We start from the raw sequence: 16,467 nt of genomic DNA, 5'->3' as shown, positions 1-16,467 counted from the left end.
AAAATTATTATACAAAAGTCAAATTCATGCTACATCGGGTGCTTTATTGCACCAAGAGTGGGGCAATATCTTAATTTTAAAAATTGAGGTATACATGAATTATCCACCTACCCAATATACAACACTTTCAATTTAGCTTCTACACGACCTTATACACATAAACAACAAAAAAATAGAATGTATAAGCAACTATATACACTGTTAGAAACTGCCTCATCCCTCTCGCCAATATCAGATCAGCATGAGCACAACTGCTCCACAGACAACACGAGCCAATAACTGCAAACACCGTGAACCAATCTTGTCAGTTGAACTATACATTCATTCAGACATGGGGAGTGGGAGTGAGAAAGAACCTTTTTTGGTATTGTTAGAACATACCTCGATGGAGCCAAGAACCGAGGAAGCTGAACTAGGAATCAGCCCTGTGAACCCAACATCATATGAAATGCTACCATCAGCCTTAAACAATCCAAAGTTCCTCTCAGATGTCGGACCCGGTTTCAAATTCTCATTAAACAACGCAAAAACATAAGCCTTAACCACCCTCTTTGGCCTGTAAGGAGTCCCTTTCTTCTTTAGAAGCCTCTTCTTCAGATTACGGTTGTATGTCCTCGCGTTCTTTACGTTAGCTCCAGCTTCATTTTCGTCTCCCTTGGATGCCCAACCGGTCTCAGAAACGATGACTTCCATGTTACTGAAACCAACCTTTTCCAGGGCAGCATAAGAAGCATCCACCATAGCATCAAACATGTTGTCGTAATGCAGCTTTGTTTTAGCATCGTAAACTCCAGGGTTTTTCAAGAAAAGGGCGTAATTTAGATCAATGTGTGCCGGATCGCTCATGTAGGCCAAGAACGGGTAGGCATTGATGTAAAACGGCGTGCCAATCTGTGAGAAAAAGTGCAAGAGTGGCCTCATGTAAGGAAGAACGCTCTCCTTGAATGCCCCTGCGGATGGAGGGTACGTAATGGCGAAAACAGCCTCAGAGTGTGGGCTCGACACCTCTACTCTGTCGGACAAACGTAGATGGTCAAGGGCATTGTACACATTTCTCACAGCTGGAACAAGAACCTCCCACAGTTCTACATCAACTCCTCCAAGAACCTCGTTTCCTACAGCTATCCCACGTATTAGTGTTCCTGGGAGGAAGGGCTCAACATTTAGTTTCACCCACTCTATGGCACGGTCCTGACTAACGCTTATGTCTCTCAAGTATTCATTCCCAAGTCCAACGATTATTTCAATTCCTGACCCTCTAAAGGCTCTCAAAACATCATGATTAGCATCATATATTCTGATGTTCTTGATCTTGGCTGCCTTTAGAAGGGTCACTACACTCTCTGGTGGAGGGATGTTATCGGCTATCCTGCCGTAATTCACTCCGTATGTACCTGTGAAAGCTTGCACCACTAAAACTGCAGAAGTAGCAGAAAACAACAGGTATTCTCAGTAACATATTCATTGTTAAAAACCACCTAAAACAAGACCACATAAAAATCGTCTTCTTTTCTCACACAGGCAAGTAATTGTATTACATCACTAAAACTAAGTATGTTATTGTTTGGAACAAGTTTAACATTAAAAAGAAGATATATTAAATTTTTAATGAAGAACTCTCAGGATTGAGGGGTATCATAAAACTTCAACATTAGCATGGGAAGAAAACATACATACCATCTGAGAAAGGGAAACTTAAGAGCAAGAAAGAGCAGAGGAAGAAGGTAAAGAATCCCACCATCTTGAAATGAGAAGTAATACAAAGGACCATTCCATTTGTAAGAAGTGGGGACCCTAATGCTGTTATATTAAATAAATAACAATCCTAATGTTGCCTTCCATTGCAGGGATACCATTGACATAGATGAAAGACCAAACAATAAAAGATTCCAAACCTTAATCTAAAAATCTCAGGGGGAAATATGAGTTTAGAGGAAATAGATGTTTTAACTTGGTGGCTTGGAATAAGATTCTTAGCTTTTCACCATCACAAAGTATGCTTTTCATTCATGAATCTTGATCCATACTTTTGCGAGTATCTTTTGTTGGCTTTCGGAAAAATATTTTCCCTCCTATTCTGAGTTTATTATAGGAATAAATGAGATCTTCAATTGCGTGCTCCTTTCATGTAATTGGAAAACTTGGGATAGAGCGGATCCCTGGTATAGGACCTTCTCCATCACGGAGGATTTTATTCATGTGAAATGTTGTTTATCACATAGTATTACTTCTACAACGCAACAATGCATACTTTCGAAACATCATTTCCACAAAAGAATTATTCCCACATATGCTAAGACCATTACCTTCACAACAATCACCGACAGTGCAGCCTCATTGACATGGCAGCTTCGACTCAGTTTCGGTACTCACCAAATCAAACTGAGACTTTAAAACCCTGCTGAGTGGTACCACCTAATAAGATAGAACGAAACCAGAGAAAATTCAGCAAAAACATAGTAGCAAGCCTGTTAATCCTTGTCGAGAAACACGGCACAACATAATATTACAGTACATCCACAGTTCGTCCTAAGACAAGCTACAAAAGTCAGAAATAATCCATGGCCAACTTCCCTATCTAGAAACAAATCTAACCATATTCTACTTATCAATAAGATTACAGTCATCTAAGTTCAGAGATTGTCAAAATGAAAAGTACAAGGAGTTTAGTTTCAATAGCGCTAAATTAACAGACTGTAGGTACATCATTCAGCAACTAATGGGAGTTGGAGAAGGATGATGTGGCGCTTGGTTCACCTTGCCGTTGTCTACAGAGTCCCCTTGCAAACTCTTATCTTGCTCCTGCGCTTGCATATTATTAGTTTTACTGCCATTTTCCTGGAATCCATTTGCTTCTCCTGCAGATTCATGCGCCACCCCATCGGCCATCCCAGTCTCAGCTCCATCAGCAGCTTGCCCATTGCGATCATCTGGCTTATCTTGTTTGGTGTCATCGTTTTCAATTTCAAGTTTAGCAGATTCAGACTCTGGTTCCTCTATAGTCCCAGACACCTGTTTGTCTTCAACTTTTTCTTCCACAACTGAAGTGTTTGTCTGACCATGATTCTCACCTGCGTCAGTTTTGCTATCCTTCCCTTCACTGTCAGTCTGCATATCAACGTCAGCCGTGATGTTTTCCTGTGGACCCTTCTCCTCAAATTTGGTCTCAGGTTCACTTCCCTTAGCTGCTACATCTTCCTCCAGTTTGCCTTCATTCGTGACCTCAGTTCCCTTCTCTTCATCTTTCTTCTCACCAATACCTGTATCTTGCATTTCAGTTGTTTTCACACCCTCAGTTTCTTCTTTTCCTGTCTCCATTTCTTTGTCTTTCTTAGCGGATGATCTTCTACCTCGCTTCTTTGGTGGTTCAATCTCTTTGGATAGAGGTGTTGTCTTGACCTTCTCACTGATCCTAGCTGATCTTCTTGGAGTTTCACCAGTGCCCCAATCAAATTCTAATAGTGCAGGACTTCCGGGGTGAGCTTTTAGGTACTGCTCCAGCTGTTTGCGGTTGCCAATCTCCTCCCCAGTGGGAGCGATGAATATGATCTCATTCTTCTTTGGAGTACCTCCTTTTTTTGGCAAGTACTGCATAGGAATATCAAAAAACAGTTGGGAGAACTATATGGAAGGTAAAACCTACAGCAACTACCAACATCGAATGAATATGCAGATGTACCCCTATTGCTCAGTTTAATAATGCAACACCTGTTGCCAAGCAAAAGCAGCACAAAACAAAAGGACCCACACCATAACAAACAGAAATATGGTAACAATCTCCAACAGTCCTCACTTTAACCTTTCTTGTTGACATCCAGAGGTGATAAACATCAGAGCCTCAAATATCTCAATTTAATGTACCCAAGACTTAATTGCACCATGACAAGCATCCCACTTAGAGGTCATTCAGAAAAAAGTCTCCAGCACTCACTTGAAAATCCATCCTTATGAATTTTTACTTAAAAAGTTATTATTCTTACAGGAGCCTACCAAAGTTTGCCCGGTCACATAACTAGAACAGAGTTTCATGTGAAAATAATGCAACTGAAAAACAATGATGTCAGGCTCCATGTCCTGCATAAACCGTGCCTCCTACCTCATTACATAATACATATCATCCCAATCTACTCCTTCCAACATAAAAGATGTGGTATTCTGCCTTTCTACTACAGAGCAATTTTGCATCAAATAGTTCCAGTTCATGCTTTCTTATGATTCATTAAAACACTAAAAACACAAACCCAATTACAGCAAGGATAAAGAAATATTTGCCCTGTTCAGATTTATAGTTTCATGCATATGGAATGTCTATATCCTTCATAGCTACAGTAACAATATCTACTTTTCAGCTCCAATAATGTTCTTGGATGCGTAACTGTTCCAGTTAAATGCCAATAGAGTGAATGGTTTTACCAGCACCCAGCCCCACCACATTAGACACCTTCACTAAGAGATCGACCAGTAAAGCAATGCAAGAATTAGCATAAAATGCTGTTTCACATCTTTTGCAAGGGTCATTGACATGCGAAAAGCAAAGGACTATTTGCCATTTAAGCCCATCCTGACATCAATCAAGCACTCCACGCCACTCACTACAGATATATTACCTTCAAGTTGCTAGTTGCCACACACCAAACAATATCTACCTTTTTATTTTTTCAAATCTTACCACGGATCTATTTAAATAACAGTATCCCCACACCTAGAAACACCTAGAAATGTGGAAAGTTGATCATCAGGACCCGTTTTTCCCTAAATCTCCCAAAACTTAGAAAATTAATTCCATCATAGTGAACAGAGTTAAAGAAAAATAGCCTCCCGGTTTATTATGAATAGAAAAAATTAAATACTTAGCAAATACTTCTGTGTGTTCATAAGAAGTAAACAAGAAGACAGATATTCAATTTCATTCCCCAAAATGGTCTACAAGTATCAGCCCTGCCTTATGATTACCTACAGCATCGGTGAGTTTGACATAGGAAAACTCCAACGTCAACTCCAAGTTGCCATTCCAGTAAGACAACAAAATCTTTTCACAATGGCTTCGATACCATAAGCTAGAAAGTAAGTAATATTGGTATTTGGTACTATCTCCCATGTATTCTGTCGGAACGAGAAATAGCTAGCTTCCACAACTTTCAAACCATAGAAGAAAAACTTGACGGAAAATTTATCAATAAATACACCACGGACGAAAAGTTGGCAATTAATACATAATTCAAAACAAAATAAAAAAAAGGGAATAAAACAATTCACAAACACGGAAAAATTTCAAATAAAACTGTTAAAAATCAAATTAGAAAGAAAACAAGTATAGCAACCACTACATGTCAAAACCCTACTAATCACAAAATAGTTGCCACAAGGAAACCCACACCAGAACCAAAATTATAATAAACACAGCGAAAACGAGTACAGCAAGCAGGAAAGTCATAACTCAAACTTAAGCTTCCTCGGAACTCAGCAACACAAACGAAAGCTTAAAAAGAAAAAAATCAAAGGAAGGAAAAAATACCAATTTTTTCCACGAATCAGGCGCAGGGAGCTCCACCGACACGACATCCTCTTTTGGTCCACGCTGAGCGTCCGCCATTTCTCCTCACCTGCAAAGCCAAAACCAGAAAAAATCTATCAACGTACAACCAACGAACTCAAGGTACAAACAACCAAAGCAAGCAAACAAACTGCTCAGCTACCTCTCTCTCTGTTTCACTCTTCTTTCTCTCTCTAAAAAAATATGCTCCGAAACTTAACCGCCACGACGCCTTATTCTTGGAAGAAAGAGGGATAATGCTAAAGATACCTTAAAAGGGACAGAAAATTTTCGTCAAACGTGCGGATGGACACGTGGAACCGATCCGAGTCGTGGATTTGACCGTTACAAGCAGTTTCTAATTGCCTCGTTTTGAAAGAAAGTTCTCGAGGGGGGAATTACACACGTGGCTTCATCTGGAGGGTGGTTTGAGGATATTGTGGTGATTCGCTGGTTCACTTTAGATTTATCTCTCTCTAGCTAAATTTCAGCTAGCACTATGAAGGCTCACGCTGTTGCTCAGGGGGTGCAGAAAACGGAGGATTGTGGGCCGTGGGATGATATGATTGAGATCACGCGCTTAAGAGGGCAGTGGGGAAGAATTTGGTGTTGTCATGCGGATAACGTTCGCGAAAGGGTTCATTAACTGGATTGGAGAGAAGGGTTTGGGGTCCGGATGAGGATCGTGGGAATATTGGGGCAAGATGTAGAGGATAATGCCTGATGAGTCGGGTTGGTGTCTGGTGACGTGGGTGGACGTCATGGGCCGGGTCGAATATCAAGTTGGACTGAAACAAATGGGCTGGCCCAAACAAGAAATTGACCCACAGATGGACTAGAGCTGATTGTATAGCCCAATTGACGTATATCAACGCATATGGAGGTGTGCAAGAATTTTTATTTTCAGAAAACTAATCAATTACAAAAAAATTTATCAGAACAAAAGAATTTGGAATGTTTGAAGAAAATAATGAGAAGCAGAAAAGAGGTCAGTTAGACGTGTTCGAGAAAATTATTTTTAATTTTTTTTTTAACTAAAGTACCAAAATTACAAATATTTCATTACTATAGTATATATTCATATTATTTTTTAAATTTGATACCAATAATGTAAAGGGTCCTAATTATGATAATAAAATTGCAATTTTCTCTTTTTTAAGTTTCAAAAGTTGAAACTCATTTCCCAAACAATCAAAAATATTTCTTTTTAAATTCAAAAGTTGGAACATATTATTTTAAAGTAGTTGCAAACACTCCAACATATTATTCTATTTTCATCTCAAAAGAAGGGAAAACAAAAAAGAAATATACATACTAAGGTCTCCTAAAATGTAGAGCATATATTCTGAAAATTTTCTTCGGATTCGTTTTCTGAATGTTTTGTCGTGTTAGAGAGAGAAAAATAAAGATAAATAAGTGTGTGTTAGAGATAACATGTATGTTTTAGATTTATTTTTGAAGATAATTTAAAATAAATATTATATGTTTAATATTGTATTATGAGATATAAAAATTACTATTTATTGTCAAATCATATCTTTTTTTATATATATTTATGTATATGTGTGTATTTATATATATGTACGTATTTATGCTAAAACAGTTAAAAACACCTAAATAAAATATTTATGAATAAACATTGAATATGTTTTGACTTGTATCGAAATTACTTTAAAAATAAAAACAATGTTTTTTGAAAAAATTACACTTCAGTCTCTAGAAAAGATATGGTACATGAAGAATCTCCCTAAAATACCAATGACCATAAGAAAATATATCATACGAAATATAACTACCAAAGACATTTTGTGTGGCAGTGGATTCTGAATCATCAATTTGTTGAACAGCAGAAACCATCTCTCCTCAGATATTTGTGTAGCAGTGCATTCAGAATCATCAGTTTCTCGAACAGAAGTACACAGGAAAGGCTAATATGCGATTATTTCTCATATAAGAAGGTTACAGTCAGGAGCTAATATGCTATTACTTATTGATAATGAAGAGTTACAGTGAAGAGAGTCTTCTTCATCTTTCTTTCTATATTTACAACAGTACGCGGAAACCGTAAAGGGCTACCAAATACCAAGCTCTTCTGACTGCACTTCATCACCGACTAAGATTATATAGAGGGAGGCATTAGATTAAGAGGCTGCAGCAAGAGGAGGCCGATGAGATTCGTTGTGGAAGATCTTGGAAGGTGAATTATATGTCTGTGATGCTGCCTGTTTGCTATTTATGGCATCAGCCTCTTCCTCTTCCTCTTCCTCATCATCCTCGGCGTCCCACAAAAACCGTGCATATGAAGCCAGCACATAACTGCCAGGACATTGACGTTTGCAATGTTTCAGCAAAATCAAAACGAAAACTTCAAATCCATTGTTTGCCAAATCATCAATTTTGTTGCATAAATGTGACACACTTAAGGAGTCAAATGCTAGGAATCTCATCACGAATTGGTTCAAGCACATTAATGTCAATATGCATTTTCCCAACATACCTATGATTTAAAAGAAATCAATTCAAGAAAACCAATATTTTATCAGCGCCTCGCCCCACATGAATGCTTAGCAAAAGACTAAAATAAACTACAGATATAATCTCACGAAATGTCAAACAGAAAGATCTATGATACTATTAGGAAATTGCAAGACAAAAGTAAAATGTAGAGAAAGAACAACAAGGTGTTTAGGACCACTTGAGTTTCTCTTACTAGAACAGAGTAATTATACAATTGCAATTTGACAAAGATCACCTTATACGATTAGTGTGTATGAAAAACATCCTAAAAACTCAAACTCCAACAAGAACTGATCACCCCAGGTACCCTCATGGAGTCACTGTGGAATGCACATAATACTTGGCTTTTTTGTTGTATAACATATTTTAACAAATTCTCCATAGTAACAAAGGCAAAACAAACCTACTTTTGGCTCAAGCTACAAATACGAGATTATGAAGTAACTACAAAGAAAAGCATCAGATCAAGATCAAGAAACCAAGTAAAGGAAGGATCAAGTTCTCACCAGTCGTTGGGGTCAGTTTTAACAGCTTGATCAAAATAAGCCTCGGCTCTATCAGCATCTTTATGCGTCTGCCATATTAGATCAGCATAGAGTGATAACACGTTGCCGTCACTGGGGTTAGCCAAAATTGCTCTCTCATAATACTCCTCTGCTTTTGCAAAGTCTCCCTTCACCTACAACACATAACATAGTTCTGAAATCAAATTCCACCCAAGAAGAACATGCAGACAAAATCCAACACACTCTCACACACACTCAGATATGTAACGAATTTTTTCCCTAATAAATTTAGTCCCAAGAAAAACAACAGAATGAATCAAACTTGAACAATCCTAAACATGATAAAAGTGCAAATTTCATGAGCCATTAACTAAATTATATAACATTTTTCGTGAAAATGTTCTTGAAAAGCAAATTTAGAATGTACCTCTTTCAAGAATTTAGCATAATTTGCTAGCAAGAGAGAGTTTCCGGGATTAGCCTCAATCATCATCTCATAGTACAGGTCCGTACTATGGCGTCCACGCCACCTCCCGGGGTCCTGTGAACCCGAACCCGACCCGTCACCGGACCCTCTCCCGCCACCACACGTCCTGCCACCTCCGACACCGCTACCTCCGCTGCCGCCCACCACCGGCGACTGCGGCATTCTCTGCCTCTCGGCCACCGCCAAACAGCCCTCCTCCTCTACCGGCGCGCCCAAGCCAGAGCTCGACAGGAAAAAGGAGACCACCTCCTGCCCTTCTCGTCTCTCCTGGATTTTCGCGGGCTTCGGGGTCGCGAGCAGCCTCAAGCTCTTCTTGGGCTTCGCCGGGTCTCTGGAGTCCGCGATCCGGGTTGGCGTGCTCCTACAGGAGCTTTCCTCAAACGACGTCGTCAGACAGACGGATCGCGTTCTTGTCAACTGGGGCAGGGTATCGGATTCCGGCGAAGACCCCGACCCGGATGCAGAACTGGGTAGCCATGAGTTCAAGATTGGAGTTGATGAGCTTCTCAGCAACATTCTCACCTTTCAGTGTGTATTTTGCTTTAATAAGTTCAGAATACCTTCCACGGCGGACCTCCTCCGTGCTGAGGAGGAGAGGGGGCGGAGTTAGTGGGGATTTGTAGGAAGAATTTATGGGAGTATTGGGTGGCGGTGGGATTGGAATCTTGAGAACTGTAGAAAGATTTTTATGAGTTTGATTAATATTTCCTGTCCTACTTTCATTGTTCACATTTCCTTGTTTATAAATATCTTCTCATGTTCATTGTTATGATTATGATGATATCTCCTCTTATTCGGTAATATATTTAATTTTTAACCATCCTAACTTTATTTAAAAGATCACGTAAAATTAATTATATACAATATTAACTAATTGAGTATTTTTTAAAAATTTCCTAATAGCGGACACAATAGTTTCTATTTTTTAATCAAAAATAAATTACAAAAGATATTATTAATTTAACTATACTATTAGTTGAGAGCATTTTAAAAATGATATTCACAATTTTTACTAATGCGACGCAAAACTTTACGTCTAACTTTTAATTATAAAAGGGATTGCACAAACAAAGATTATCATCAATTAAGAGTTTGATTTAAAAATGAAAAAGAAGTTTGGTTAAAAGACTTCTTTCCGGTGTCGCATTTGACCCATAACTATTCAGATAAATTATAATTATCTCCCCTTAAATTTGATATAATTATAATTTTTTAAATAATAAAAAGTTATTTATAATTATATCAGGCGTGTAGCCCGTCAAAACACATAACTTACCAAAATTACTTCTTGGAATCAAATTATGAATCTACACTAGAGACCAGTCTATTACTAGAAACAGATATGTATTTAAATCGATCTGATCTCACGACTTAACTTATGAAAAACTCACATTTTTTGTCTAATATTCCTAGTGGGGGTGGGGCAGCCTAAGGAGTCCAAGTTGTGGAATGAAATGAAGAACAAAAACCACAAAACCAAAGATATTTTGGAGATATGGGGCTCCCACCAATTGGGATTTCTTTCTTCTTTCTGGTGGAGAATTAAACTAACTCAAGGCATATATCATAGCAGACTGATCAAGATTTTTGCAGGTTGACAAAGACAAGCAAGCAGCCTATCTAGACTCACAGCCAATCATTCTTAGGAGATCTCAAGACCCGACTATTTAAATAATTCATAATTATTTTGAACTCCAAGTCCAAAACCTTCTAAGAATTACCCAGACTCGAGTTCTGTATTTCCTTAAAGGAATTTCTGCATCTTGAGCTGAGGGTGGGGCAATTGGAACGGAAACTTCGTAGTAATGCACAAGAACTAGGGATGCAATGCCAGAGTACGTAAAAGTACACGACCTGCACCGAAAAAAGGGAACTGACCCTTTTCGTTTACTCATCTGATCGTCGAATAACCAACCACACAGCTCAGAGAGAGCGGAAAACGAGGCCCCATCACGTTGTGGTTGGAATCAAGATCATTTCACCTGATCCAAACATGTGCCATCTTTGATGCTAATACTTCCTCATACAATGTATAAAGATTATCAAAACCGGGAATGCTTCATGCCTCTGTCAGAATATTGCCTATTCGTTCATCAATTATTCTGTAATACAACAAGCAGATGCAATTAGATAAAACTATATATCTTTGCAAGAAATTTGCGTTCTCCATACAGCAAAAAGAAAAAAAATAAAAGAAATAAATACTGTGTTCTCTTTTCGATGGATGGTGCTAAGACAGGCTACCAAACAAGAATTCACCATGACTGTGATTCCATATTTCCATCTTCAGTTTTCTAAATAAACAGCAACTATAACAAGAATATCTTGTGTGCTCGAGGGTGGTGTGGACTGTGGAGGGCGCTTCAATCGGATGCAAGAAAGAACAATAAGTTATTTCTCAATAAGGGAAAGAACAAAAAATTTGAAGTTTTACCATAAGAAGTTTAAAATGCAGATGCTCAAGAAAAAGCACAATCAGTACCCTCATAGATGAAGGGGCAGGAAAAGAGTGAGTGCCGAGCGCAAATGAGACTTTACTTGCTATAACAGTGAATAAGTGGAAAAAAACTTTCCTGGAATCTAATTTGAGTTATTTAGCATAACATTCTCAGGGACACAGATTCACACATCGCCTAATGCTTTATAGTTTATCATCGCATCGATCACTCCAAAGAATCCTGCCCTTGTGTGAAAAACAGCAGCTTGGAGTAATATTTTTCACGCACAAACATTTAATACCAAACAACCCTTTACTCAATCTGCAGTTATGAACCACAAGCCAACTATTAACCACAGAAATCCGCAATTAATTCCAAATTGGAAAAGAAGGACGAAGAAGGATGATTTTACAGGATCAAGTTTGAAGCTATGCAATGAAGCTGAAACGTAGATGGTAGACCTGCAAACAAATACTACGTATACTGTGATGATAAATGTTCAAACAACGAATCTTGGAGGATCTACAACATCAAAAATTGTTTAAAAAAATATCACCTTTTTATTGATCGTCACTCTAACCACTCAATTATCTTCATACTATCCTAACCTCTATACTGATATGTTCGAGTACTTAACCTTTTGGATTTATTTCCTAAATTGCGATCTCTGGTTTGGTCTGCCATGATTCTCCCAATCCCATGCGCAAGACCAGAAGAAAAGAGACATCCAGAATAGCACTGCAAAGAAGATCTGCAAGGTATGTTGGAATCTGGAGAAAAGTGCTTTTTCTCCTCGTACACCTGATAAATATACAACAAAACCACTGAGAATTTGAACTAGAAGAATATCTAGGTGATTGGTATCAGATATAAAAATACAAGAGGAAATTATGAAATCTCACCGCTATGGAATGTTTAATTTATGCTAACAAACAACAGGGTAACTCTAGAGAGTGGCATGCTATTGTAATACAATACAAAATATAATGAACAAAGACAATATGATTTCTAACTTGCTAGCTCGATATGAACTAGAAACCAAGATTGAAGTGGTTGTGCAACACATACAAGTGCTAGAATTATTCCATATCTTCAGGTCAAATAGTACTCTGAAGGAAAGATGAGAAGTTGTTCTACACAAAAAAGAAAAGAAAAGGCATGAACAAGTACAATTTTTTCTAGCATACCAGCAAGCCAAACATCATCATTTCAAGATTTCAATATGGCATCTCAAGAAACATAAGAGAATACAAAATCAGATTTTTTTTACCTTGGACACTCTATAACTAATGAAATGCTAAAAAGTTATGACTTTTCACTAAGCAATCACAACGCCACTAAACTTTTCTCCTTAATATAGTATCATCAACAGGAATTTTACTAAAAGATGTTAGTTATTAGCTACGTCTTATTCTGAACAAGTTATAATGCAAGCCGTCTGATGCAACTACATATCGGAACAACACAGGGCACTTATCATCCATTTCCACCACCTCAATAATCGCCCTCGAATCATCTAATGTATCAGCCCTTTTTTCCGATATTCTCGTAGACTAAACTCAAACACTCTCATTCTAAGTTATTAATGAAAGATGCTCTTCCCCACTGATTAATGAAGTCACATATCAGTAGGAACCTAAGCTCATTTTACTTTCAAAAAATCATTCAACGAAACTATAGCCAAATCAATTAACAACTAATCACAAGCCCATTCAATCTACTAAAACTAAACAGATGAATATTAACAATCAATCATAAGACATGAAGTCAGTTTTGACTAAATGTACACAATGATTAACCTGGAAACAAGATTGACATATACGGGTCATAACCAAATGCGAAATCCATAGATTAAGCAAAACGGGTACCTGAATATGGAGGTGGATGTTTCTTTGGAGGCGGCTCCAACTGTGGACTGGTGGCGCGGCAACAGCCCAACCAAGAATTGCGTTTAGTAGGAAATGAAGGGTGGAGATTGATTTTAGAAGAACAAGAAGAGAAGAAGGTCTTGGGTTTGATCATTGTGGTGGCTTTGCAATTGTTATTCCGTGGCGGAGCGTTGCGGTGGTGGAACCTTACTGCATTCCTTGGCTTGGTGCCCTTTAAGAGGGAAAGGGACAAGACGCCGTTTTTAGGCAAGTTTTCAGTTTCTTTCAGATGTACTCGGCTAAATTGCATATTTGGTTGACAAAGAATTGGTTCTTAATTTTTTGTCAATATTCAATAGAAAGTTGCATGATCAGCGCGCGAGGCGTTTAAGTCAGCTGGGGATCACGTTTTAAATTACCAAACTACTCCTATCTTTAAATTATACATATTTTAAAAAATATATTTGAAGTTATATATTTAAATATAAAATAAAAGTTGAAAATAACTCGTTGACGGACGTGAGATTGACGGTGGATGGAATGTCAAAATACTAGTCATTGGGTGGGCTCTGCAATGATGATAAACTCACGTCAAGAGGTGGTCGAACGGCAGAGAAAAAAATAATGGAAAATGGGGGCACATGATTAGGGTTTTTTTTATAAAAAAAAATAATAAATATAACTCAGCTATGGATTGGAGATTTCTGGTGGGTAAGGTATCAAAATGTTCGTCATTGGACCGACTTTCGAATGATGGTAAGCTTGCTTTGAGAAGTGGTCGGACAATGGAGAAAATGCAGTAGAAAATGGGGGTGTGGGTTAGGGTTTATTGAGTAAAAAAAAAATTGAGAAAGCTCCCCAATAAATTGGAGATTTGTGGTAGGGTGGAATATCAAAATGCTCGTCGTTAATGGGCTTTCCAACGATGCTAAAACCCGCACATAGAGATGGTTGAGGACAGCCAAGATATAAAAGAAAAAGAAAACTAAATTTAGAATATATATATATATATATGCAAATATATATACATATCTATATATTAAAAATATAATTATCAATATATTAAAATAATATATTTGAGTTAACGGCACTTTAATCCTTTCATTAAGTATTGATGAAAAATTAAAAATAGACCAACATTGCAATTATTTTTAAATTTTAAGGACTAAAAATAATTTTTTGTAAATTATGGGATGAAAAAAGATACCAACCTTTTTTCCTGAGACCATAAAGCAATTTAGCCACTGTACTCTTTTGTTTGATTGATCACATTATGGGGTGACAAATAGGCTTTATAATTGGGCTTGAATTGTTAATTTTGCTTATGGAGTGGCCCAATATTTTCTTTTTATTTTTTATATGTCATAAAAAGGACATATAAAGTACTCTGCATAAAATGGCAACTGTGCATAAAATGGTGACCATAAATAATTAAAATGTTCTGAAATGATGACTTAATAACAATACAAACACCATGACATCCTATATGTGGATTTAATTATTTTTTATTACACTAATCATCCATAATTTTTCAGGCACGTCTTTATGTTGTTAGTTCTTGCTAGTAATAAATTTTACAAAATAATTACTATTAATTAAAATTAAAAAAAAAAACTCTGATCACTATTACTAATACATATATCATTGTAACTAGGGACAATATTAAAATTACCACTTAATTTTCAATCACTAATCTCTCTTTTTATTTACTGTTAACAGTCCCTAAAATTTGAATTTTACATACAAATATTTGTTTTATGGCCTTAAACTCCCTAATAAACAATTATTATTTTATCTTAATTTTCAAAATTTAAGAGCAAATCAGTTGTTGAACCAAGGCAAGAACTTCCCATAGCTTCAAGTAGCCACAAAAGCTTTCAAGATCACACCCCTCAATCTATTACACTTATTTCAAACTCAATAAACACACACACACACATTATTACATGCTACATACATTCAGTGCTTTTTTGCATCCAACATCTTGATTTTTACCACACATCGTCTCAAATTTTCAACTCACTCAACTTTAATTTCTTTAACATCCTTCTTCGCCCTCTCTGTTTTAGGTATAACAATACTCAACACTCCGTCCTTGATCTCGGCCTTTATCTCATCAACCTTAGCGTCCTCTGGCAGCAACAAGCTCGCATCGTAATAGCCGTAGCTTCTTGCTGACCAGTGCTCGTCGTCGGAACCATCCTCCTCCTCTTCCTTGTGCTCGCCTCGGATCCTCAGAATCCCGTCCTCCACCGTTACTTTGATGTCATCCTTCCCAAGCCCTGGCACGTTGTAGCGCAGTTTGTAGCAATCGTCGTGCTCTTGCGCCCTCCCAAGTAAATGGGTGGGCGAGAGGTTCTCCATTAGCCTGTTTAGGTTCTCCGACGCTTGAACCAGTGCATTTCCTAGTCCGGAAGGGAAGAATTCTGCAAGCAGAATGCAGGTTATATATATTCTCTCAACAGTGAATTAATGCATGTGAACTAAAACAATTCTAGTAAGTTTACTATAATTCAACATATAGATATAATTTTCACATGATTATCTTTTATTCAATTAACTCAGTTGAAAATTGAAATCAAAATAATCTAAAAAAATCAAAAAGTGGAAAATTAGACAAGTCTTACCCCAAAGGGATGGAACAAAGTCACGGTTGTTGCTCCTCCAAAGACCCCTCCTGCTCCTCCTCCTCGGGAACAGCTTCGATTTCTTGCCACCGTTAGCCACCGCCACCTCCCGGGAGGCGTCCGGCTTCTCCTCCGCCGCCGAGGAGAGCCCACGGAGAATCTGAGAAGCCCATCTCTGTTTCTCCCAAGGACTTGCGTGAGTCGCGTTTCGAGTCAACAAAGAAGCAGAACACGCCTTCTGCTGCAAGTTCTTGAGAGCCAAACGAGCTAAAGCCATTGATCAGAGATCAACAGAACAGAGAGATAAACAAGTTGGAGATTGTTTCTACTGCTTCTTGGCGGTGGTTTTCTTAGGCTGTCATTTAGCTGAAGCAGCATGAGAAGATTTAAAGAGGAGGGGGGTGTTCTAGGAGGTGGTGGAAAGCAGTTGGATGGGTAAAGCCTTTAGAAGTTTCAAGTTTATTCCTTTCCATCTTAAGACTGTTCTTCAA

General features: G+C 37.8%; 4 protein-coding genes and 1 long non-coding RNA gene across 6 annotated transcripts; all 5 read right to left on the bottom strand.

Moving 5' to 3' along the window:
- On the bottom strand, positions 28-2,313 carry LOC105164703 (glucan endo-1,3-beta-glucosidase 14-like). The gene is made up of 3 exons (XM_020693329.1): positions 1,678-2,313; positions 382-1,418; positions 28-279 (listed from the first exon to the last, which is right to left on the bottom strand). Exons 1-3 carry the CDS (start codon positions 1,769-1,771, stop codon positions 232-234), a joined length of 1,179 nt encoding a protein of 392 aa, XP_020548988.1. The 5' UTR covers positions 1,772-2,313; the 3' UTR covers positions 28-231.
- Positions 2,472-5,875, bottom strand: LOC105164453 (methyl-CpG-binding domain-containing protein 11). Its single transcript, XM_011083106.2, has 3 exons — positions 5,697-5,875; positions 5,516-5,603; positions 2,472-3,588 (listed from the first exon to the last, which is right to left on the bottom strand). Exons 2-3 carry the CDS (start codon positions 5,591-5,593, stop codon positions 2,710-2,712), a joined length of 957 nt encoding a protein of 318 aa, XP_011081408.1. The 5' UTR covers positions 5,594-5,603; positions 5,697-5,875; the 3' UTR covers positions 2,472-2,709.
- LOC105164444 lies at positions 7,369-9,756 on the bottom strand. The gene is made up of 3 exons (XM_020693302.1): positions 8,984-9,756; positions 8,557-8,729; positions 7,369-7,849 (listed from the first exon to the last, which is right to left on the bottom strand). Exons 1-3 carry the CDS (start codon positions 9,557-9,559, stop codon positions 7,675-7,677), a joined length of 924 nt encoding a protein of 307 aa, XP_020548961.1. The 5' UTR covers positions 9,560-9,756; the 3' UTR covers positions 7,369-7,674.
- LOC110011861 lies at positions 10,293-13,686 on the bottom strand. 2 transcript variants are annotated; one of them, XR_002286923.1, is made up of 3 exons: positions 13,350-13,686; positions 12,119-12,282; positions 10,293-11,145 (listed from the first exon to the last, which is right to left on the bottom strand). It is a non-coding gene; the product is annotated as an uncharacterized LOC110011861 (long non-coding RNA). The 2 variants fall into 2 exon arrangements; XR_002286924.1 differs by lacking the exon at positions 10,293-11,145 and adding an exon at positions 11,617-11,802 and having other exon boundaries at positions 11,894-12,282.
- LOC105164435 (26.5 kDa heat shock protein, mitochondrial) lies at positions 15,202-16,447 on the bottom strand. The gene is made up of 2 exons (XM_011083090.2): positions 15,977-16,447; positions 15,202-15,775 (listed from the first exon to the last, which is right to left on the bottom strand). The coding sequence occupies exons 1-2, from the start codon at positions 16,251-16,253 to the stop codon at positions 15,369-15,371; spliced, it is 684 nt and encodes a 227-aa protein (XP_011081392.1). The 5' UTR covers positions 16,254-16,447; the 3' UTR covers positions 15,202-15,368.

Source organism: Sesamum indicum, linkage group LG1, assembly GCF_000512975.1.
Source record: "Sesamum indicum cultivar Zhongzhi No. 13 linkage group LG1, S_indicum_v1.0, whole genome shotgun sequence".
NCBI lineage: Eukaryota > Viridiplantae > Streptophyta > Magnoliopsida > Lamiales > Pedaliaceae > Sesamum > Sesamum indicum.
The sequence above is the reverse complement of the archived record's forward strand: the minus strand, read 5'-3'. Positions and strand labels throughout refer to the sequence as shown.